This window comes from Chrysochloris asiatica, unplaced genomic scaffold, assembly GCF_000296735.1.
Source record: "Chrysochloris asiatica unplaced genomic scaffold, ChrAsi1.0 scaffold00312, whole genome shotgun sequence".
Lineage (NCBI taxonomy): Eukaryota > Metazoa > Chordata > Mammalia > Afrosoricida > Chrysochloridae > Chrysochloris > Chrysochloris asiatica.
This window is the reverse complement of record NW_006408830.1, coordinates 1,158,634-1,179,893: the sequence shown is the minus strand read 5'-3', so window position 1 is coordinate 1,179,893 and position 21,260 is coordinate 1,158,634. Positions and strand designations below refer to the sequence as shown.

The following is a 21,260-nucleotide window of genomic DNA, read 5'->3' as shown; positions in this document are numbered from 1 at the left end:
CACCCCAACTCCCTGCCAACAGTCCCCTTTCCTTCTGATGCCTTAAAGTCAGGCCCCAGGCCCTGCCCGGTCAGAGTCTCAGATACCAAGCTCAGAGGCTTGGCTCAGGACCAAACAGCTCTGGCTTGGGGATTGGGTTCCCCTTTACCCAGGGTCCCTACCCTGGGGATAGAAGGGGCCAAAGCCTTGGTCTTGGCAAACCCCTCCACCCTTTTGCACCCAGGCCTGTGCAGAGCCGTGCTTTTGCTGCCAGCTAAAGCCAGTCCCCTGTTCTCTGTCAGAGTTGCCAGCACTGTGTCCAGCTCACTGAGGCCCTTACCCCTTCCAAGTGGGGTACACCACCTCTGTATCCCCCCAGGCCAGATTGCCAGGAGCTGGCCTCCCTTTGGCCCTGTGCCCCAAACTTATTAACTCCATGCAAAGAAGCTTGCTCCTGCCCCCCAGCAGGACTTGTCTGCCCGAGGTGACCTGCACCTTGCCCCTGACCAGCTGGCCCACCAGCTTCCCTTTCCCTTCCTCCACTCCAGGGATACTCTCTCCCAAGTCTCACAGACCTTTGCTGAATTAAAGTTTGTAAGTAAATGGTTTTAAAGAAAACAAGGCTGACTGGTTATTGGAGCAAACTGGGCATGGGCGGGTATTCTGGGACAGACCGCAGATTACCGCGTGCCCGACATGCACGCGCCCTTCCTCACTAGCACTCCAGGTACTCGAATGTACACATTACAAAACACAGGCGCTTATACTATAATTATTACGGGCCTGTTGCGCGCGCCTCCTATGCGCATGCCTAGTCTGTGGGTCACGTGGCGCCTGTCATGGCCGCCTCCGTGGCCCGGGTCGGCGTGAATGCCGGAATCTTACTGCGGGCTACTCGGGGAGCTTGGTGGAGCCGACCCGGGGGCTGTTCAGGAACCGGAGAGGCAGCGACATCTGCTACAACCAGGAAGTTCTGGGCCACAGGTACCCAGGGTGTTCCGGGTGGGCGTTGTTAACCCATCAGTTACCAGCAGGGCGCGGCGCAGTCACGCCTGTAACTGTTTTTCAGGCTTGCGCCCTGCGGGAGAAAAGGCTGGCGGCCCGGAGCGGCCAGAGGATGTGTGAGTGCGGGGACAAACCCCATAATCCTGCCGCGAGGTTACTCCATTCTCCATCGTGTCCCTCAGTCTCATCTCCGGAGTCCCTCTTCGTCCCCATGATCTCCTATTAAGCCCCAATCCCTACTCCCTAACCCTAAATTCTACTGGCCTCTGGGCCCATACTCCAAATCGGCATTCACGCCCTATCTGTCTCCAGGGTGAACGTGGTGTTCGTGGACCGTTCGGGCCAACGGATCCCAGTGAGTGGCAGAGTCGGGGACAATGTTCTCCACCTGGCCCAGCGCCACGGAGTGGATCTAGAAGGTGCGAGTCTGGCTCCGAGAACTGTTAAGTGTCGTCGAGTCAGTTCCGACCCATAGCGACCCTGTGGAGGGTTTCCGAGGAGCGGCTGGTGAGCTTGAACCGCCGACCTTGTAGTCAGACCGACTTTGCAGTCTGGCGAGACCCAGAAATTGTTCATTTCAAGAACCCGCAGTACATTGGGCTATGACTTATCGCTGATTAACCTTCCAGTGATTTCCCACTAAACATGGACCAAAATCCAAACGCCACACCCTGGCATCAACGCCAGCCCAGTTCATAAGCTTCGTTAACTCAGCACTTAATGATTGAGCATTTCCTAGAGACCAAAATTGCTTTGCCAGAGCTTGTGTTTTCTTCTCTCTTCCTCCTTCTTGTTCTAGCCACATCAGCCTAGATGCTGTTCCTCAAACAGCCAAATTCATTCCAGTCTTGGGCTTTTGCATTTGCTGCACCCTCTGCCTGATTTAGGTTCCAGATCTGGTTCCTCATTCTCCAGGTCTCAATGTAAATGTCATCTTGCCAACCCCATCCTCCGTAGCTAAAGTTCCCGTGCCCTATCACTATCATATTAGTATATTTTATTGTTCCCATAGCACATACCATTTTACTTGCTGCTTCTTTAGTCATCTCCATGACAAGAAGCAGAGACTCCTATTTGCCAATTACCTGTTGCCTATCATAGTGTTTAAGGAGCTCTGGTAGTGCTGTGGGTTAGGTGTTGGTTTGCTAACTGCAGGGGCAGTTGTTCAAACCCACCAGCTGCTCTGCAGGAGAAGGATGAGGTTGTCTGCTCCCACAAAGATTAACAGTGTTGAAGACCCTTTACAGGGTCTCTATGAGTTGGAATCGACTCGATGGCAGTGGATTTGTTCTTTTGGTGTTTTTTGAATCATGGTATTTCAATATGGAGTCTTGGTGTGGTGCTGTAGGATAAGCACGGGACCACAAAGTTGGCAGTTCAGACCCATCAGCTGCTCCTCGGAAACCCTATTCGGGATCGCTGTGAGTCTGAATCGACTCAGAGGCACTTAACAACAGACATTTCAATGTAAAAACAAACAAACAAATTCATTGCTGTGCACGGTACAACAGAGTGGAACTGCCCCATAGGTTTTCCAAGGCTGTACTCTCCAGAAGCAGACAGCAGAAGAACGGCTGCTGGGATCAAACTGGCCGCCTTTGTGTTAGCCATCAAGCTCTATAACCATCGTTAAACCAGCAGTTAAGCACTTGGTAAACTGAAAGGTTATCAGTTCTAACCCAGTGACTCTAGGAGAATGAACTTGTGATCAGTTCCTATAAAGATTACAGCCATGGAAATCCTATGGGCCAGTTCTCTGTTCCATGGGGTCAGAATTGACTTCACAGCACCTAAATCTACTTGTGAAAATAATAAATAGTAGATACCACTTTTAAGCATGTTGACATACAATAACCAGTTCAATCATCATGACAACTCTATGTATCAGGGAAGTTGTTACCCCATTTTATAGAATAGGAAACTGAGCCCCAGGTTAGGTAGACCTGGTCCAAAGTTAAGTAAGTGACAAAACTAGCTTCAAATCTATCCCATTTTAACAATCCGACCTGCCCGTCTCTGAATATTGAGCACCTATTGGAAACCCTGTACAGGGTCGCTATGAGTCGGTTCCGACTCCACGGCACATAACAACAACAACAATTGTGCTGTGGCAACACTCACGCAAGGAAGCAGCAGTCAAGAAATCAGACAACATACTGCATTAGGCCAATCTGCTGCACAAGCCCTTTTTAAAGTGTTGAAGAGCAAAGATGTCAGTTTGAGGACTAAGGTGCGCCTGACTCAAGCCATGGTGTTTTCAATAACCTCATATGCAAGTGAAAGCTGGACATTGAATAAGGAAGACCGTAGAAGAATTGATGCTTTTGAGTTATGGTGTTGGAGGAGAATATTGAAAGTGCCATGGGTTGCCAAAAGAACCAACCGATCTATTTTGGAAAAAGTGCAGCCAGAGTGCTCCTTGGAGGTCAGGGTGGCCAGACTTCATCTCTCATACTTTGGACATATTGTCAGGAGGGACGAGTCGCTGGAGAAGAATATCATGTTTGGTAGGGTGCAGGGTCAGAGAAAAAGAGGAAGACCCCCAGCGAGATGGATTGGCAAAGTGGCAGCATCAGTGGGCTCAAGTGTGGCAACAATCGTGAGGTTGGCCCAGATTCTTGCAGTGTTTCGCTCTGCTGTGCATAGGGTCACTATGAGTCGGTACTGACTCAATGGTACCTAACAACAGCAACAACTGTGCTGTGGGTTAATGCGCTGGACTGCAAGGTCATTTAAACTGTAATGTCGGCAGGTCAAGCTCACCAGCTGCTCCTTGGAAACCCTACACAGGATCACTGTGGGTTGGAACTGACTCAGTGGCACTAAACAACAACTGTGCTGGAAGCCAGGGAGACGGCAGTGTACAAGACAGATAGGCCTCTGCATCTTTCACACATTTCAACTTAATAGAGACCATACTATGATAATTCCATGAGTACACATTCCTTCATGAGCCACTGGGAAGAGTGGTCTGAAGGAAATGGACAGAGTTTGTGTGTTAGGTGTTGGAAACCTGATTAAATCATTAGAGAGCTGGGGGTGTGGAAGAGGGGTCAGGGCAGGCCAAGTCTAATTCTGTTCTAGAGTCAGACTAGCTCCTCGTCTCTGGGAAGTTGAGAGCCTTGGCAGACAGCCCAGAACAGAGTTGGTTTTAGTGGCAGATTCATGTGTTCAAATTTTGCCCCTTACTTAGCTTTGCCAGGCGTTTCCTCACCTATATAATGGGATCTTTTCATTCCCATATCACTGTGCTTGCTGGGGGGATTAGACAGATGTCTTGCACATGGTTAGCATGCAGTGAATAGATGTAATGATTATATTTGGTTGGATCATTTTGATGTGCTGGGATGAGGATGCTGGCAAGTTGGGAAACAGCTGTGGAAAAGATGCCCATGTACTGTGTGGAGTTTCAGGGCCCAGACAGTTTGTCCCCAGGAGACCAGGAGGATGGGCCCTTGTGTTGATGTTGGAAGGCCAGCAACAGGAAGGTGCTGCTAGGTCTGGGGTCTGGAGGCTGTCCTTCTAGCTCCGCCTCATTGCAGGGTATGTTTGGACAAGGGAAGAAGAGAGGAGGAAAGGCTGAGCATGCTCCTCTTCACTTAGGGCAAATAGCTCTTGAGAACTGCGAGCTGTCCAGGCTCATTGTGAGGTACACAGCGAGCGAGGCAGGTGTGATAGTTCAAGTTTTGTGTCAGTTTGACTGGGCCAGCATTCTCAGTGGTTGGGCATTTGAGGTAGAGCTATTCCCCTATGATGGGATTTGATGTGATAAACCAATAAGAGGATTAAGGGACTCTACAGAACCTTATAACAGTATCAACACCTGTAATCCCACTGCAAGCCCTGATTCGATTTATGCAACACCTTTTATCTTACAAGAGATAAAGGAGAGAGACCTGAGTAGAGAAAGAGGCCTACTACCATCAAGATACAAGAGGCAGGAGTGGACAGTGTGTCCTTTGGACTTGGGGTCCCTGTGCTGGCGAGCTCCTAGATCCAGGGGAAGATTGATGTGGAGGTGTCTGGAGATCACCAAGGAATTCTAGGGCTACAGATGCTCAAAGGAGACAAGGACCACCTCTCCCCAGGGCCGACAAAGAGACAGTCTTCCCCATGAACCACATTCTGAATTTGGACTTCTAGGCTCCTAAACTGGGAGAAGAATAAACTTCTGGTTGTTAAAACCATCCACTTGGGGCATTTCTGTTACAGTGGCACTAACTAAGACAGATGGTAAGCCCAAAGAGCAAGATGGTTCCTTCAGGTGTGATAAATACTGTACCAAAATGAAAAAGGAGTAATGTGGGAGACTGGAATGATAATTGGAGGACAGTTAAATCCCCAGAGACAAGAAGGATAATGTGTGGGGTAAGTGGCAAGAAGAGCATTCCAGGCCAAAGGAGCAACAGGTGCAAAGGCCCTGAGGTAGGGATGAGCTTGGTGGGGTGGAATGAGCAGAAGCCATAGGGAGGAGTTTGGATTTTTATCTTGAGTGCAAAAATCCTTTAAGGGTTTTAAGCCAGGAGACACATTATCCCCAAACACAGTTCTCCAGGACCAGAGGGTTGGGAGTTTCTTAGCGATCCTCAGTAGGGCAGAGTTTCACAAAAAAACAGAAAAGCTTGGGCTCTGTGAGTTGTAGTCCATATTCCGTGTGCCTGTCGCCTACTGCACTGGGTTCCAGCCCCTCCCTCAGGAGCATCAGGGAAACTGAACAGGGAGGGACATGGTCATGGCAAGGGCTCAAGGTCTAAACAGAATCCCCCTGACTTTTCCCCTCCCAGCAACTATGCGCAGTAATGGTTCCCCATATCCAGCCAGGTCCTCAGCTTACTGGGGAGTCCTTGGGCAGTGGGATACCCCAGACACCCCAGGAGTGCACAGGAGGTACGCAGGCCCAGGAGGGAAGTCGGAGGCTTACTGCTTTCTATCTTTCCTGAAGGCACCTTCCCACATGGCTACCTGCCCCAATAATGCCTCCTCATTCACTACCTCAGGGGCCTGTGAAGCCTCCCTGGCGTGCTCTACCTGCCATGTGTACGTGAGTGACGACCACCTGGACCTTCTGCCTCAACCCGATGAGAGGTGAGTAGGACTGGGAGGTACCTGGGCTGAGCCTCTGGGTCCCAGGTCTGCAGAGGACAGCAGGAGTCTGTCCCCATTTCCAGCTTCTCCCCTGCCTGCCTCCCTTGGCTGCCTTCCTCCCCAACCAGCCATCACACCCCCAGTTAACACTGCCCTCACTGCCCCCAGGGAAGACGACATGCTGGACATGGCTCCCCTCCTCCAGGAGAACTCCAGGCTGGGCTGCCAGATCCTGCTGACCCCCGAGTTGGAAGGGGCTGAATTCACCTTGCCCAAGATCACCAGGAACTTCTACGTGGATGGCCACATCCCCAAGCCCCACTGACACAGGCAGTAGTTCATTGCTGGACATTATGGTTCAGGGCCAGGACTGAGGAAGAGGCGCACTGAGCCCAATACTGAGCAAGGGCAGGCCTAAAGTCGACGGAAAGGGCCGGAGGCCAAAGCCTCTGCTTCAGAGAGTCTGGGAGGCCAGGCTCTGGGGGGACCAGACCCTGTACTGGGGTGATTCCCCAAAACCACAAAGAATGGGGTGTGGTCGTGGGTGGAAGCCATTTGCAACCACAATAAAACTGTCTCATAGACTTCAGGATCTGCTTGACCTTGGTGGCAGCCTCTTCCCTCCTCAGGCAATGATAGGGGTGGCTCGGGAGGGGAGGTCCAGGTCTGGAGGAGGGTTCCTAGAGAGAGGGCCAGTCAGCCGAGAAGAGCCCACGTGGGTCAGCAAGGCAAGGCCCCGCCCCTGCAGCCGCGGAGGGATTTGAAGGGATCCCTTGGCCGGAGGGTGGGGTTCAGGCGATCTAGAAGAGCCAGAAGGGGGACCCACGCGTGGTTGGCCCAGTAAGGCTTGGAAGTTGGTGCTGAGCGCCCCCTACCAGAAGCGCTCTCTCCGTGCAGGCCCGTTCACTCAGGTGGGGCTCCTTGCATCTTCTGCCTCAAGAACCCCCCCACCCCCACCCCTCCCAGGTGGAACTCCTTGCATCTTCTGCCTCAAGAACCCCCCGCCCCGGCCCCGCCCCTCCCAGGTGGGGCTCCTTGAGTGGGCAGGCGGGGTGAGGTGAAGGGAACATTAGGGACTACAACTGCCGGGACCAGCCGCCATGGAGGCCCAGCCGTCGGCAGACTTCTCCATGCTGCTGTTGCGAGAGCTGTTGGCGCCTCCCCATTTGGAGCCGGAACCGCCCCCTGTGCCCCTCTCCAAGAGGGAGCCCATGACCCCAGGATACCGATACAGGTGCGTGAGGAGTGGCCCATTACCCCAACCCCCACTTCAATCCCCCACCCCCATCCAGCCCCTTCATCTGGCCCAGTAGTAGTCCTGGGGTTACCCAGGGGTCACAGTGTTAGTTACTGGAATTTACAGAAGGGTTACTTGGGGTCATATGGGGGTCAGAGGTCATGCTAACTCCCCTTACCAACACACACACACACAGACGCACACACGCCCTTACCCCTGTCGTGTCTCACAGGCACATACAAGCACCACTCAGAGATCACCAGGAATTGTGGAGAGTAACCAAATAATACCAATAACACTAAAAACCCTAACAGCTAGCAGGGATCTAGGCTTGGAGAGCTGACCATCCCCTGGCAGCTGTGGGCCTGCCCGCGTCTCAGTCCCGTCCTCTATGAGAGCTGGCTGCTCTTTGCCTCTCTGAGTTGCTGCTATGAGGATTAAGTACTCCATGGGGAGGTTTAGAAGAGTGCCTGGTGCACAGTAGGCACACTGGGTTTGCGATTTTGTCTTCTGGGTTGTTGTTAAAGTGCCGTTGAGTCGATTCCGACTCCTAGCCAGCCTGTAGGCTTCTAGGGTTCTGAGGCCCAGGTAAGGTGGAAAACTGCTCAAGGGCTCACAGCTGACAAGGGGTCAGGCACAGCTTGGAAGCTGGACCTGCTGGACCCCTGGGGCTCACCCAAGGCAGCAGGTGACCATTCTGTCCTCGTGCTCAGGTCCACCTCGACTGTGCGCCCGACCTCAGTCACCGCCCTGCGCTTCCTCCAGGCTGGAAGAGCCTGCTGGGAACCGATGGCTCTGGGGGCCCTGGCCAAGGATGCCAAGAACATGCCACCCCCCATCAGCCAGCAGTGCACCCTGGAGCCACCCAAGATCTCCACAGCCCCATCGGCCCTGTCCCAAAGAAGGCCCAGGAAGCAGCCAAACCCCCTGCGGGGCACTGAGAAGGTAGACCCTGGCTTTGAGGGGGTGACCCTGACATTTCAGATAAAGCCGGATTCCAGCCTTCAGATCACACCGAGCTACAGGTAGGGGCTCCCCCAGGTTCTACAGGGAGTAATGCCATCGGTGGGGGTGCCTGGACAGGTGTTTCTAATCGCTGGCCCCGGGAGTCTGCCTCCTGTTAGGAAGGAGAAGCTGAGCCTCAGAACAGGGCGGGTGAGACCTCAGACTGGGTTTCTAGAGCTGCTTCCTGAATCAGTCTCGTCCAGGCCAGCCCTGCCTCCTCTTCATGGAACGGTCCCGACCCTACAAAAGGCTGCTGTTAGTGTTCCTAGTCCTGAAATGATGCTACTGCTTCCCGTCAAGTCCGTTCTGACAGACAACCACCCTAGAGGACCGAGTAGAACTGCCCCGTTGTGTTTCCAGGGCTATAAATCTTTAAAAGAGCAGACTGCCACTTCTTTCTCTCACAGATGGTGTGTTTGAACTCAGGACCTCTCAGCAGCTGAGTGCTTAACCACTGCCCCACCAATCAGTCCTCTTCAGGCTAATGTTGTTAAATGCATTGAGTCGGTTCTGATTCACAGTGACCCTGTATAAAGTTTCCAAGGAGCTGCTAGTGGGTTTATATTGTAAACCATGAGGTTAGTAGCCAGTGCTTATCTTACAGCACCACAGCTGCCACTTATCAATGACAGCAACAATAAGAGGTAACATGTAGCAGACAATCTATGTATATGAACTCTTTAAAGCCTGTGAAGCCCATTTTACAGATGAAGAAACTGGGGCACAGAGGTGGCAATAACTTGTCCAGGCTTCCACAGGGAGGATGTGAGAGAATTAGGATTTGAACTTGGCAAATTGGCTCAGGTTTGTTGTTATCAGGTGCCATTGAGTTGGTTCCAACTCATAGTGACCCTATGTACAACACAATGAAATACTGCCCGGTCCTTCGCCATCCTTTTAACCATTGTCACATTTAAGCCCATTGTGGCTGCCATGGTGTCACCCGCATCTCATCAGGGGTCTTCCTCTTTTTTGATGTCCTTCTCCACGGATTGGTCCCTCCTGACAACAGATTTAATGCCTCTTAAAACAATGTTATTTACTGAATAATAATTATTATTTCACTAAACGTTGGTCCCTGGGTGGGGCAAAAAGTTTGCACTTAATTACTGACCTAAAACGGGCGGTTTGAGCCCACCCCATAACCCTGAAGAAGAAAGGTCTAGTGATTTGCTGCAGTAAAGATTACAGCCAACAAAACAGCACAGAGCAGTTCTATAACATGAGTGGAATCAGAAGCTGGGGTTGATGAGAAGGCAAAGGGAGGTCGTTCAGGCACCAGCCGCATCCTCAGGGGCTGCTTGATACCTTGATGATGTTGTTAAGTGCCATCAAGTTTGTTTTGACTCAGAGCGATCTTGTATAAGGCTTCCAAAGAGTGACTGGGTGAATTTGAACCGCTGACCTTGCGGTTCAAATGACCTTGTGGTCCAGTGCATCATCCCACAGCGCCACACCAGGACTTCCAATTTTAATTTTGGGAAACTGTTCTGGGGTGAATCGGTGAGCCCCCAATGCTGATACCTTGTCTGCCCGCAGCCTGGCCTGCAGCAACCGTAGTCAGGGCCTCCTTGCTGGCCCTGCCAGGGCACCTGAAGCTGACCGGGGAGGCGGCGAGTCTCCAGGTGAGTCCTGGAGTTTGAGAGCTTTGCCCTTCCTGTCTTTGTCCTGCCCCTTGCTTTGCCAGCCCACTTCCCTATTTAGATCATCTAAGAGGAGTTTACAAGCCCCCCCAAGGCTGAGTCACCCCACCCCCAGTTTCTTCCTCTGCCAGGCTTTGCCATCTGTCTCCCTGCCTGGCTTTTCCTCAATTTTGAATCTAGCAACCCCCACGGCTGGCTCAGAGCCTCCACAGAGATCCCCCAAACCATCCCACCACACTGACTTCCTGTACCCAGACTCTTGATTTCTGACCCCCTCCCTTTGGCCTCTACCCATTCAGGACCCAGGCGCTGTGCTTCCTGTAGGACTCAGAGGACCCCACTCTGGAGAGATGCTGAGGATGGGACTCCGCTCTGCAATGCCTGTGGTATCAGGTACTCAAAATGGAGGAGGGAGGTTCGGGTCAGCCTGTGCTGAGCCAGCATAGGGTAGCAGGGTAGAAAAACACCCACCACTTCCTGGGGGTGGTTTCTGGCCTTCCACTATAGCTTCTTGAATGGTGGTTTCTTGTACCCCACCCCCAGGTATAAGAAATATGGTACCCGATGTTCTACCTGCTGGCTGGTGCCCAGGAAAAGCGTTCAGCCTAAGAGGCTCTGTGGCAGATGTGGGGTGTCCCTGGGTTCCCATCAGGGCCCAGGTCAGGAAGGGTAAGCCTTTCCTCACCCAGCCAAGCTAGTCCTGCCTCGGTTTCTCCACATGGAGAATAGGCAGAAAGGCTTTTCTGGGAGTGGCAGGGATAAAACCTCTGGGCCCTGAGAACTATTTCTGGAAAAGTGGGTGGGGGCACAGCTCTGAGCGGCTTCCTCCCCTGTCCGGGGGTCCTAGGTGGAAGATTCTGACCACAGGCCCCAGAGCCCCTCAGGGAGAAGAAATCCCAGGGAGCCGTGGGCCCCTTCCTCAGCCCCTGCTCCAACCCTCATGGGCTGACCTCCATCTCAGGAGGTGTTCTCAGCAGCGCTGATCAGGATGTCACCAGTTGGAACAATAAAGAGGAGAGAGCTACTCAGAGAGAGAGCAGTTTGATTTGGGGACCCTACCTGTGCTAAGGTGCCTTCGTCGTCTTCAGCTCAGGGATCTGGGGGCAGATGTGTTGTCATTGGGGTTCTGAGAGGCACATTCAGTAACACACAGACCGAGTAGGCTCTACAGGCGACATTCACCACCAAGTCACGTCCGGGGAAACAGCCACCATAGGCAGAAAGACACATGCGCTGACAGACCCACACAAGAGGATAACAGACAAATACACACAGACACACGTGTGCTGATAGGCACCTATGGAATAGACATGTGCTGATAGACACAGGACAGAAACGTGCTGACAGACTTATGAGCCTAATACAAGACACACACATGTGAGAGAGACACACAGGGCAGACACATACACACAAAACTGACATACACAAGCTAGTCATTCTTCTGTCATCCCCCTACATGCCCAGGACTGTCCCCCACATTGCAGACCTTCCCTAGCCCCACCTGAAGCCAGAGAGACCCTGAGAGAAGTGGGAAAAGCTGTAGGAGAAGGTCTGGGGTCCAGTTTCCTCCCTCAGTCCTGAACACCCTCTCCCAGATCACCCCATGACTACAACCTTGTCATAACTTGTAGGAGCTCAGCCCCACTGTCCCTTTCTCAAAATAGCCTACCTTGACCACCCAGTCAGTGTCAGTCCCTGACTCTCAACTCATTGCAGTCTCGACTTCAGATGTTTCCTGGGCTCCTTCTTGTTGTTTGTTGTTCGGTGCCGTCAAGTTGGTTCCAGCTCATAGCGGTGACCCCATGTACAATAACACCAAATACTACCCGGACCGGTGCCATCCTTGCAGTCGTTGCCATGGCTAAGCCCACTCTTACAGATCTCAGTGAGGGTCTTCCTCTTTTTCACTGCCCCTCTACTTTATCAAGCATGATGTCCTTCTCCAGAAACTGGTACCTCCTAATAACATGCCCAAATTGAGATGAAGTTTTTGCCCTTCTCACTTCTAAGGAGCATTCTAGCTGTACTCCTAAGATTTGTTCATTCTTAGAATGGTTCGTGGCATACTTAATATTCTTTGCCAACACCATAATTCAAATGCATCAATTCTGTATTATTCATTGTTCAGTGTTCCCATGCATATGAGGCAATTGAAAAGTCCATGGGTTGGGTCAGGTACACGTTAGGCTTCAAAGTGACATCTTTACTTTTTAACACTTTAATGGGCTCTTTTGCAGAGATCTGCCCAAGACAGTATGTCATTTGACACCAGCTGTGTACATCTAGCAAATACCCTTTGAGATCCTCATAGTCCAGTGCTGGAGGCTGAGAAATCAGAACAGGGAGCGGGAGATCTACAGGGTCTATGTGTTCCAACCCACCAGTGGCTCCATGAGAGAAAGATGTGGTAATTTTCTCCCATAAAGCCTTAGAGCTGCGAAAGCCCAATGGGGCATTTCCCCTCTGGCCTGTAGGGTTGCTTGACTGAGTCAGAATTGACTTGACTGGCAACAAGTTTGGTTTGGGTTTGCTCAACATTTATTGAGCAACTAATACATGCCAGACCCCAGTGGAGACACTCAGCCATGAATAGATCGAAGATCCATACCATATTGGGGCTCATGCTCTAGGCCAACAGAAAATAACTATTCAGTTATATGTTGAATGGAACTCTCAAGTAGTGATCCATTTTACAGAAAACAAGAGAGTCAGGTGATAGTTTGGCAAGGCGACTTCACTCATAGCAATCCGGGAAGGCTTTCTGAGGGAAGTGATGGTTTGTGGTATGAAGCTCTGAAGGACAACTGTGGGGCTGGTTGAGGTGAGAGGACTCCTGGCAGAAAGACTACAAAGGTCTGCGGCAACAGGACTTGGTGGGGTGTAGAGAGCTCTGGTAGCGTAGTGGTTACGAATCGGGCTGCGGTCTGCTCCCGTAAAGATTTATAGCCTCGGAAACCCTGTGTAGGGTCGCTATGAGTTGGAACCAACTCCACGGCACATAACAACAACAACAAGGAACAGCAAGGAGACTAGGGGGCTGGGGAGATGTGATTAAGGGGTACAGGTGGGAGAGGCTACACCACACTGGGCTTCATTCACTGCCTTCAGTACCCGGCCCCGGCCCCGGCACTGGCTCGGGTCCTCTTCTGAGTGGAGGAATGGGCCCCAGGGGCAGCCAGTGGAACAAAAGTTGTCAGGCCAGCTTCCTTCTTCTGGGCTCTGTGTTCTTGCTCTTGAGGGAGTAAGCAGCTCTGGGGGGAAGGAGAGACAACCCAGCTGTCATCTCCTTATGCTGTTGGGGGTAAAGGGAATGGGGGTGTGCAGTGAGGAGAGTTCTGAATCAAGATGGCCCAAGTGGAAAGACAGCTTGGGTAAACTGGGACAGTGATGGACACAGGATGGAGGCCTTGAGGGTGGCACTCAAGGACTGACACAGCTACTTCCTTTGTGTGCCCGTCAACAGCTAGCCCTCAGAGCCCTGGAAGGTAGTTCCCACTCCATCCAATCTGGCCAGGTGGCCTCAGCACTGCCAGTGACCAGTAACCACACCTGGGAGAAGCTCCTTGCCCCCACTGCAAGAGTTAGCCAGATCAGCAGGCAGCACTGAGGAAGAGAGAGAAGGGTCAGGGAGGAGGAGGAAGGAGTTCAGTCTCACCCATTACCCTGAATCCAATGAGAACAGGAAACGGAGACCAAAGAGGGCATGCAGCAAGCTCTAGGTCACACCAGGAAAGCCAGTTTGGACTTTGCCTGGCATTTAATAAAACCAAACCAAAAGTAAACTCACTGCCACTGAGTCGATTCCTAGCTACCCTGTATAGGATTTCTGAGCATCTAAGTGGAGCTCTGGTAGCATAGTGGTTACAAATCAGGCTATGAACCGCAAGGTCAGCAGTTCGAAACTACCAGCAGCTCCACGGGAGAAAGATGAGGCTTTCTGCTCCCATAAAGATTTACAGCCTTGGAAACTCTGTTCAGGGTCGCTATGGGTCAGAACCGACTCAACAGTATTTAACAATAACAAGTCTTTACTGAAGCAGCCAGCCTCATCTTTCTCCCATAAAGTAGCTGGTGGGTTTGAACTGCTGACCTTGTGACTAACCCCCAGAGCACCACCATGGCTCCACTGGCACTTATAGAACCCACAGGATCAGGATTTGAACCCTGGACTTGTTACACATGGGAGCACCTTGGCTCTGTAGAATATGTACTGGACTGCTCACTATAAGGGGGGTGATTAGAGCCCACAAGCCGCTGAGGCTTCCAACTCCTGAAAAGATTTACAGCCTTGGAAACTCCGGGAGTCCAAACCGACTGGACAGCACTTGACTTGTTCCACATCATAGCACAGAAGCAGAAATCAAGGGCCCGTTATAAAAATTTTATTGGGGGGTTAGAAAATAAGGGTGTCGCCCCTGCAGCTGAATAAATAAATGAGTAAATAAATAGAACAATAAATAAGCCCCCCCTCGTGTGCGTCTGGGGGGTCGTCCCCGTGCCTGCGGGGAGAGGGGCGCAGGCTCACGCTGCTGTCAGCTGTATGGCGAAGATCTCGCCCCCCGCCGGCGACTCGGCTGAGCCGGTCTCTGGTCCACCTTCTGCGCCTGGGCCCCCGCCTGCCCCGCCGCCCGCGCCATTGAGGCACACGGCCTCGCCTGAGCTCTCGGCCTCTTGCACGTTATACTCGCCCTTCTTGCAGGCGGTGGACTGCACATAGAAGGCCAGACCGGCCCCCGCGGCCAGCAGCACTGCGCCCCCCGCCGCGCCACCTATGGCCACCCACAGCCATGGACCTGCGAGGAGAGATCTAGTTGGAGTTCACCATCCTGTGCTGTAGGCCAACAGAAAAGAACACTCTGGGCTCTGGGTCGTCCTCTATCCCTCTTCCCACGTTTCGTTCAGTGGAGAATGAAACGGGTCAAGTCTTCACCCCACTCCAATACGTCCATCCAGACTGCAGTCAAGCCCTGGGGTCTGCTCCCCCATCACCAATCCCCACTGCAGCCAGCAATCGACAGCTCCACCTCAGGGCCCACTTGAGTTTCAGCTGTGGGGCTCCAAAGAGTCTAGTACCAAATCCGATGCTCCAAGCCCCAGGTCACACCCATTACAGATCCCTGGCTCCTCCCTGCCACCAGCTGCCACTCACCGGCCACGCGCACCGTGATGCGCCGCGCGTGGCGCCCGTGCGCGTTGGTGGCTTCGCACTCGTACTCTCCGCCGTGGCTGCCCATGGCGCCGGCCACACTCAGCGTGCTATTGTTGCTCGACAGGCCAAAATTGGGGGCACCTGGGGGCGCGCGCCAAGTGATCTGGGCTGGGGGCCACGCCTCTGCGCGGCACGTCAGCGTGAAGTTTCCGCCAGGCCGCACACCTCCCGGGGGCGAGGCTGCCAGCTCAGCTACCACTGGTTGGTCTGTGGAGACAGGAGACTGGAAGGAGGCTCAGCACCAGCTCAGCAACTAACCAAACACCGTTCTTCCGCCCACCACAACTGCTCTGGGACCACCTCCCTTTGGTGAGGGCCTATCGAGGATCCTGCCTTACGCTAGAGCTCCCCCCCCCCACCCCAAATAAACCAGCTGTATGTAGCCCGACTATTGTCGGGACGAGAATCCCCACCAACCGGGACGCTTTTCCATAGAATGATAAATGGGGACCCGCGTCAGTGTTCTGGCCGAGATTTAGGAGAACCGGATTCCAGTTCCCTAGAAGTTTTATTACCCATGATTTAGACTGGAAATCCTTGCCTCTCTCCCCCCCCGCCCCCCACCCGCCGAAGGGAACTGGGAGAGATGCCCTCTGTACTCCCTCGGGATTCCCCACCACTGCGTGCCACTCTTATAGAATGTCTGGTCCCCTCCATCCACTGCTGCCCACACTCACATTCCACGCCCACTGTGATTGTCCGGGCGTCCGTGCCATGCACATTTGTGGCCACGCAGCGATAGGTACCCGCGTCGTTTCGGGTCACTCGCTGCAGTTCAGATCGGGGTGTGCCCTCCCTCCAGCAGCGCACCCGTGGGGAGGGGCGACCCCGGGAGGCACAGGCAAGAGCGGCGGCCTCGGCCCCTTCCAGCCATGTCTGGTTACTGGGGCAAGTCGACTCGTCCATCTGCGGCGGGGCTGTAAAGCAACCATGAGGGCTTTAGGGAGAGGTTCGGATTCTGGACTACCCCTACAACCCCTCCCGTCTGGACCCCGCTCACACTCCGCGCTCACGGCGACCCTCTTGACCACGGAGCCATGCTGGTTGGTGGCATTGCAGATGTAGATGCCAGGTGTCAGACCACTAGGGATATTGGAGGCTCTGGGAGTAGGGGCTGGGGATGCCAGCGGTAGCAACAGCCCCTCACTGATGCCCGCGGAGCCGACACACTCCACGTTTGGCTCTGGCTTTCCGTCGACCTCACAAGGAAACAGCTGCCCAGATCCTTCCACCCATGTCCAATTGCTGGGGCAGCTTAACTCCTCGAAACTGGGGGCATCTGGGGGAGGTCAGCAGTGACACAGGGGCAGGAAGTCAGGCTCAGGTGGTCCTAAAGACCCCGTCTCGCCCAGTGGTGCCCCCACTCACATTCCACCGTAACAGCCACATTTTTGGCAGCAGAGCCCCTCGGATTGGTGGCTTCGCAGCGGTAGGTGCCTGAGTGCTTCCGGGCCACGTGCAGCAACCCCTCGAGGACTCCATCCTCCTCAGAGCGCACACAGCTCACGGTGGGCGGCGGGACCCCATGCGCCACGCAGCTTAACGAGGCCTCTGCTCCTTCCAGCCACGTAACGCGTTCCGGGCAACCCACGCTGTCCAGCGCCGGTGGGTCTAGGAGGTGAGGACGGTCATTGTTGCGTTTAGGGTTTTTTGGACTGGCATGGTGTGCCTAGGCCTGATCGAAGGGAGGTGGGGGCAGGCTGTGCTTTGCAAAGGGATACCGAGCACTAGGGAGTCGCTGGACTTGCAAGGTCGGTTTGAACTGCAAGGTTGGCGGTTCAAGGTCAACAGCCGCTCCTTGGAAACCCTATACAGCGTTGCTATGTGTCGAAACCTACTCTGCGGCAATTAACAACGACAACCAGAAGTCATGGGGTCATCTCAGGGTTTAGTGAACTTTGAGGGACAGCTTATCCTGATTCCCACAAAGCCCCCTCCGGACCCATCCTGGGTGGTCCAAAGCTTGCCTAAGGCCTGCCCCAGATCCCTATGGACACACCTAGGACCCCTGTGTCCTTTTCAAAGATTTCCCCCAACCACGTTAAAGTAGCACAACAACCAACGGCCCCGTTTCTGCAAATCCTGCTCAAAGGCTCACCTCAGAGCCCTCTGTTGTTGTTTAGTGCCATCAAGTCAGTTCCGACTCATAGCGACCCTGTATAGGCTGAGGAATGAGAACCGCAGACCTTGTGGTTCCAACTGACCTTGAGGTCCAGTGTTTTATTCCACAGCGCCACACCAGGACTCAGAGTACCATAGACAGTCTAAGCTTGCTCCTAGGAGCTCTGGTAGCGTAGTGGTTAAGAATCAGGCTGCAAACCTTAAGGGCAACAGTTCGAAACTACCAGCTGTTCCGCGGGCGGAAGATGAGGCTTTCTGCTCCCGAAAAGACTTACAGCCTTGGAAACCCTGTACAGGGTCTCTATGAGTCGGAAACCGACTCCACGGCACATAACCATCAAGCTTGTTCCTACTCTTCCCAGGTAATCCGGCTACCCCCTGACCCTGTGAACGCAACCCGCGCATCCCCACTCACACTCCACCGTCAGCGTCACGTCCTTGACTGCCTCGCCCTGGGCGTTGGCTGCTGTGCAGCGGTAGGTACCGGCGAGGGCCCGAGTAACTGGACCCAGTAGGCCTAGCGCCAACACGGCCCCGCCGTCTGGCCGCGCGCAGTGCACAGAAGGCGCTGGGTTTCCACGGGCCTCGCAATGCAGCGTCTGCTCCGGGCCTTCTGGCCACGTCCAGCTCCTGGGGCAGTCCGAATCGTCCAGCCGGGGAGCATCTGAGGGCAGGATGCGAATGCCGAGCTAGATGTAAGCAAAGTCCTAGCCTCCATGAAACCTCAAAGCACTCGGCAGTTCTTGGGACGTGAGGGGATAGAAACCAACTCACATAGGACGCGAAGCTCGGCGCTCCGGTTCTTGCTCAAGGTCTCCCGGTCTACCTCGAGAGTGGCGTCGCAAAAGAAGCCGCGCCTATCATCATTCTCCGTAGCGTTTAGCTGGAGCTGCGCGGGCTGCCCCGGGGCCATGGCTTGAACTCCATCCAGTGTGACCAGGGCTTGGGCCCCAGCTGTGCAGGTAACCGTCACCATAGTCCCCTCGGGTGCTATGGGCTCGCTCAGGTTAAGCAGGGGCGCCGGGAAGCCTGGGGACCGGGCACAGTGGACCGGGAGTCCACTGACCACGCCCCATTCCCCCACCCCCCGGGTCAAAGCCCACCCTCAGATTCCAGAATCCTCTTAGTTCAGTGACTAAACAGAGTAGCGCGCTCCACCTCTGGGGACACTCAGGCTCCGCCCTCATGCCCCGCCCCTTCAGGCTTTCCGGCCACGGCTGCTGGGTTATACTCCAATGGACGTCCCGCCTTCGCGTTCCTCTAGCCCCGCCCCAGAGTCGCGGAGGCTCCGCCCCCTCCCCTCCCCGCCTTACTGTAGACAGTCACGTTCTCTCGCGTCTCCCGGCTTTCGCCTCCCAAGATCACACTGCAGACCAACTGCCTGGTGCCCTCCTCCTCTGTGCTCGCTGTGGCTGTAGCAGTGGCCGTGAGCGTGTCGCCCTCCCGCATGACTTCGGGATTCAGTGTCAGGTCGCCCAGCGCCAGGTAGACCTGGGCTTCAGATGCCGGAAACAGTCCATCGAGGGTGCAACTCACCGGCTCTCCCGAGCCCACCTCCAATAGTCGGGGAGCGGCCAGGCGCGGAGGGTCCGGAGACAGGGCTGGGGAGGGTGTGTGTATGGGGTGTTGAGCAACACAATTTGAGCTTTTCGTGTATAAGGCACTCAATATATGGTTATGGGGTTAAGTAGAAGTGCTTGGAAACGCCTAGCACATTGTTGCAGTTAAGTGCCGTCGACCTGTTCCAACTCATGGCAACACTATATAGGGTTTCGGAGGAGCAGCTGGTGAGCTTGAACCCCGCGGAACTGACTCGACAACAACAATGTTCTAGGCGTTTCCATGCACTCGTACTTAATTCTTACAACCATATAATGAGAAAGTACTAAAATCCTCGAGGCACAGAGGGGTAAACCACTTTCAGCTGGCCGTGTTGAAAACAGGATTAGAATTCAGGTCTTTTTTTAAAAAAAAACTTCTCAAGCACCACTGGACTGACCCCACTTGGTGTCCTCCTCCCCAACCCCACTCACCGAATATCCGGAGCTGTCTAGCGGTCGAGCTGTTTTCAAACAATCCTAGTCCATGCGGCCGCAAGTCCAGCTCCGCGCGGCAGGAAAAATTGGCCTCGTGGTCTTCCCTCCGTGCCAGCACGGTGGCCGTGAGCACCGCGCCCCGCGCGCGAGGTGGCTCCCCCACGAAACTGCGGCGAATCAGCTCTTGGGTGCCCCGCAGCAGCGTCAGAGTAAGGCTCCCACGGGGTCCCGCACCAGGAACTCTACAGCTCAGGGTGAAGTTCTTGTCCACGGGCTGCCAGGGCGGCAACGGCACTAGTTCTACGCGATCCGGTCGCTCTGCAGAGGAACCGCGGCTCTTGAAAATGCCTCGGACTTAGCTACCCAAGGCGTGAACCCGAGATGTGTGGGGGGCCAGAAGGGAAGGGCCTTGGAACCAGAGGGTGGGGTTTGAAGGCGCTGACCTGGGGTCTCAAGAGGAGTCTGGAAGGGAAGGAACGTAGAGTACGAGCGTGGCGGTGGAGAACTCACGGAAGGTGCGGATGAGCCCACGCGCCTGCAATGTGCGCCGCGCGCAGCGGAAGAAGCAGACGGGCTGCGTCTCCGGTTCGCGGATGTCCACCAGCTGCCGTGCCAGCCAGCGCAGACCCCTCTGGGTCCCGTTCCGGCGCAGCGAGGTCTCCAGGCCACCACGCTCCGGCCGTGGGCAGTTGGTACTGCAATTCAGCCACAGCGACCCCCCGCGCTCCACGAGCGCCACGCGGGGCTGCAGGTCCGCCCAGAAGGGTTCCTGCGCGACCGCTGGGATGGGAAATACGGACTCAGCCTGGAGGAGCCACTTTTCGGCATCTGAGCGCCCCTAACTGAGTTGGGGGTCTCAGGGAAACGTACAGAGGCTAGTCAAGACAGTGTTTAGGAGTCCCGCGTCCAGCCCAGACCTCAGATTTGGAGGCGCGCTCCTAGGCTCCAACCTCGAGGATGCCTCTGGGACATAAGAGTGGAAAGCCTTGGTCTCCAACGATCAGATAGAGCAGTGGCAAAGAATGGGGGAAGGGCAGGGGTCTTTCGCACACAGCACACTAGGGGAGAGGATCACGGATAGGGGAAGGGAAACGAAATGGTTCTTGAGTCCTGGCACTTCGCGGGGAGAAAGGGAGACTGAGGTTTGGATGAGGGCAAAGGAGGGAGGAGGCTGGCTGAATCGAGGATAAGGGAGGACCCCAAATCCTGATGAAGGACATGTAAATAGGGTTCAGGACTGGACATGTGCAAGGCACATCAGGAACAGCCAAGGGACCTGGTTGCCAGGGCTCCGGATGGTGAGGGGACAGCGTCTCTGAGTCACGGTAGTTGGAAAGATCGGGTCTTCGAGGACCACGGGTAGGGAACATCGCCTATGGACCATGGTGCCCAGCACAGTCTAAGGTGGTACCCCGGGAAGGGACTAAAGGGACACGGGGCCTTCAGGGCATAAGGCTGGGTGAGGAAGAGCGTTCAGGATCTCGAGAGGGTAGGATAGAAAGAGACCTGGGCACGCGAGGAGTCAGGAAGCCGGGTCTCGGATGTGTATTGGGAGGAGGGAGGAGAAGACTAGCGACAGAAGCGTGGGAGCCGAAGAGCAGGGCGGAGCCGGGAGGGGCACGCGGTCGCTTCTCAGGTCCGAGAACTCCGCCCTCGCCGTGTCCACCCTCAGTAGGGGCAAGCTCTTACCTGAGAGGCCGAGGAGCCCCAGGCTCAGGGCAACCCAGAGGCCGAGTAGCGCCCGGCGCAGCCCTGGCCAGGGCCCTAGCATCGCCGCCGCGGGGGAAGCGCAGGAGGCGAGGGGAGCGCGAGCGAGGAGCCGGGCTAGAGGACGGCGCGGCGGGTGGGGTGTGGGGGAGGCAGAGTTGCGCTCAGGGATTGGCTTAACGTTGGTAACTTGGTTTCCAAGGAGGGGGCGGCAGCAGAGGCGGCGTGGGGCG

General features: G+C 54.7%; 3 protein-coding genes across 3 annotated transcripts; 2 read left to right on the top strand and 1 right to left on the bottom strand.

The window, feature by feature from the left end:
* Window positions 1-818: 818 nt before the first annotated feature.
* FDX1L (ferredoxin 1-like) lies at window positions 819-6,394 on the top strand. Its single transcript, XM_006875083.1, has 5 exons — window positions 819-963; window positions 1,049-1,100; window positions 1,297-1,403; window positions 5,982-6,069; window positions 6,238-6,394. The coding sequence occupies exons 1-5, from the start codon at window positions 819-821 to the stop codon at window positions 6,392-6,394; spliced, it is 549 nt and encodes a 182-aa protein (XP_006875145.1).
* A 775-nt stretch (window positions 6,395-7,169) lies between these two features.
* On the top strand, window positions 7,170-10,627 carry ZGLP1 (zinc finger, GATA-like protein 1). Its single transcript, XM_006875162.1, has 5 exons — window positions 7,170-7,303; window positions 8,020-8,331; window positions 9,851-9,936; window positions 10,254-10,347; window positions 10,498-10,627. The coding sequence occupies exons 1-5, from the start codon at window positions 7,170-7,172 to the stop codon at window positions 10,625-10,627; spliced, it is 756 nt and encodes a 251-aa protein (XP_006875224.1).
* Window positions 10,628-14,475: 3,848 nt separating this feature from the next.
* On the bottom strand, window positions 14,476-21,091 carry ICAM5 (intercellular adhesion molecule 5, telencephalin). Its single transcript, XM_006875081.1, has 11 exons — window positions 21,010-21,091; window positions 19,831-20,100; window positions 19,318-19,638; window positions 18,598-18,885; window positions 18,059-18,313; window positions 17,700-17,948; window positions 16,532-16,774; window positions 16,164-16,442; window positions 15,841-16,080; window positions 15,104-15,370; window positions 14,476-14,747 (listed from the first exon to the last, which is right to left on the bottom strand). Exons 1-11 carry the CDS (start codon window positions 21,089-21,091, stop codon window positions 14,476-14,478), a joined length of 2,766 nt encoding a protein of 921 aa, XP_006875143.1.
* Window positions 21,092-21,260: the final 169 nt, after the last annotated feature.

What these genes read in the sequence shown, in the direction of transcription:
- FDX1L (XM_006875083.1), top strand. Translation starts at nt 819, where the DNA reads ATGGCCGCCTCCGTGGCCCGGGTCGGCGTGAATGCCGGAATCTTACTG. An exon ending in CAGGAAGTTCTGGGCCACAG is followed by an intron (nt 964 to 1,048) that starts GTACCCAGGGTG and finishes ACTGTTTTTCAG; the next exon opens with GCTTGCGCCCTGCGGGAGAA. An exon ending in CTGCCTCAACCCGATGAGAG is followed by an intron (nt 6,070 to 6,237) that starts GTGAGTAGGACT and finishes CACTGCCCCCAG; the next exon opens with GGAAGACGACATGCTGGACA.
- ZGLP1 (XM_006875162.1), top strand. Translation starts at nt 7,170, where the DNA reads ATGGAGGCCCAGCCGTCGGCAGACTTCTCCATGCTGCTGTTGCGAGAG. An exon ending in ACCCCAGGATACCGATACAG is followed by an intron (nt 7,304 to 8,019) that starts GTGCGTGAGGAG and finishes CCTCGTGCTCAG; the next exon opens with GTCCACCTCGACTGTGCGCC. An exon ending in CAGATCACACCGAGCTACAG is followed by an intron (nt 8,332 to 9,850) that starts GTAGGGGCTCCC and finishes GTCTGCCCGCAG; the next exon opens with CCTGGCCTGCAGCAACCGTA.
- ICAM5 (XM_006875081.1), bottom strand. Translation starts at nt 21,091, where the DNA reads ATGCTAGGGCCCTGGCCAGGGCTGCGCCGGGCGCTACTCGGCCTCTGG. An exon ending in GGTCGCCGTGAGCGCGGAGT is followed by an intron (nt 16,081 to 16,163) that starts GTGAGCGGGGTC and finishes GTTGCTTTACAG; the next exon opens with CCCCGCCGCAGATGGACGAG. An exon ending in CATCACGGTGCGCGTGGCCG is followed by an intron (nt 14,748 to 15,103) that starts GTGAGTGGCAGC and finishes CTCTCCTCGCAG; the next exon opens with GTCCATGGCTGTGGGTGGCC.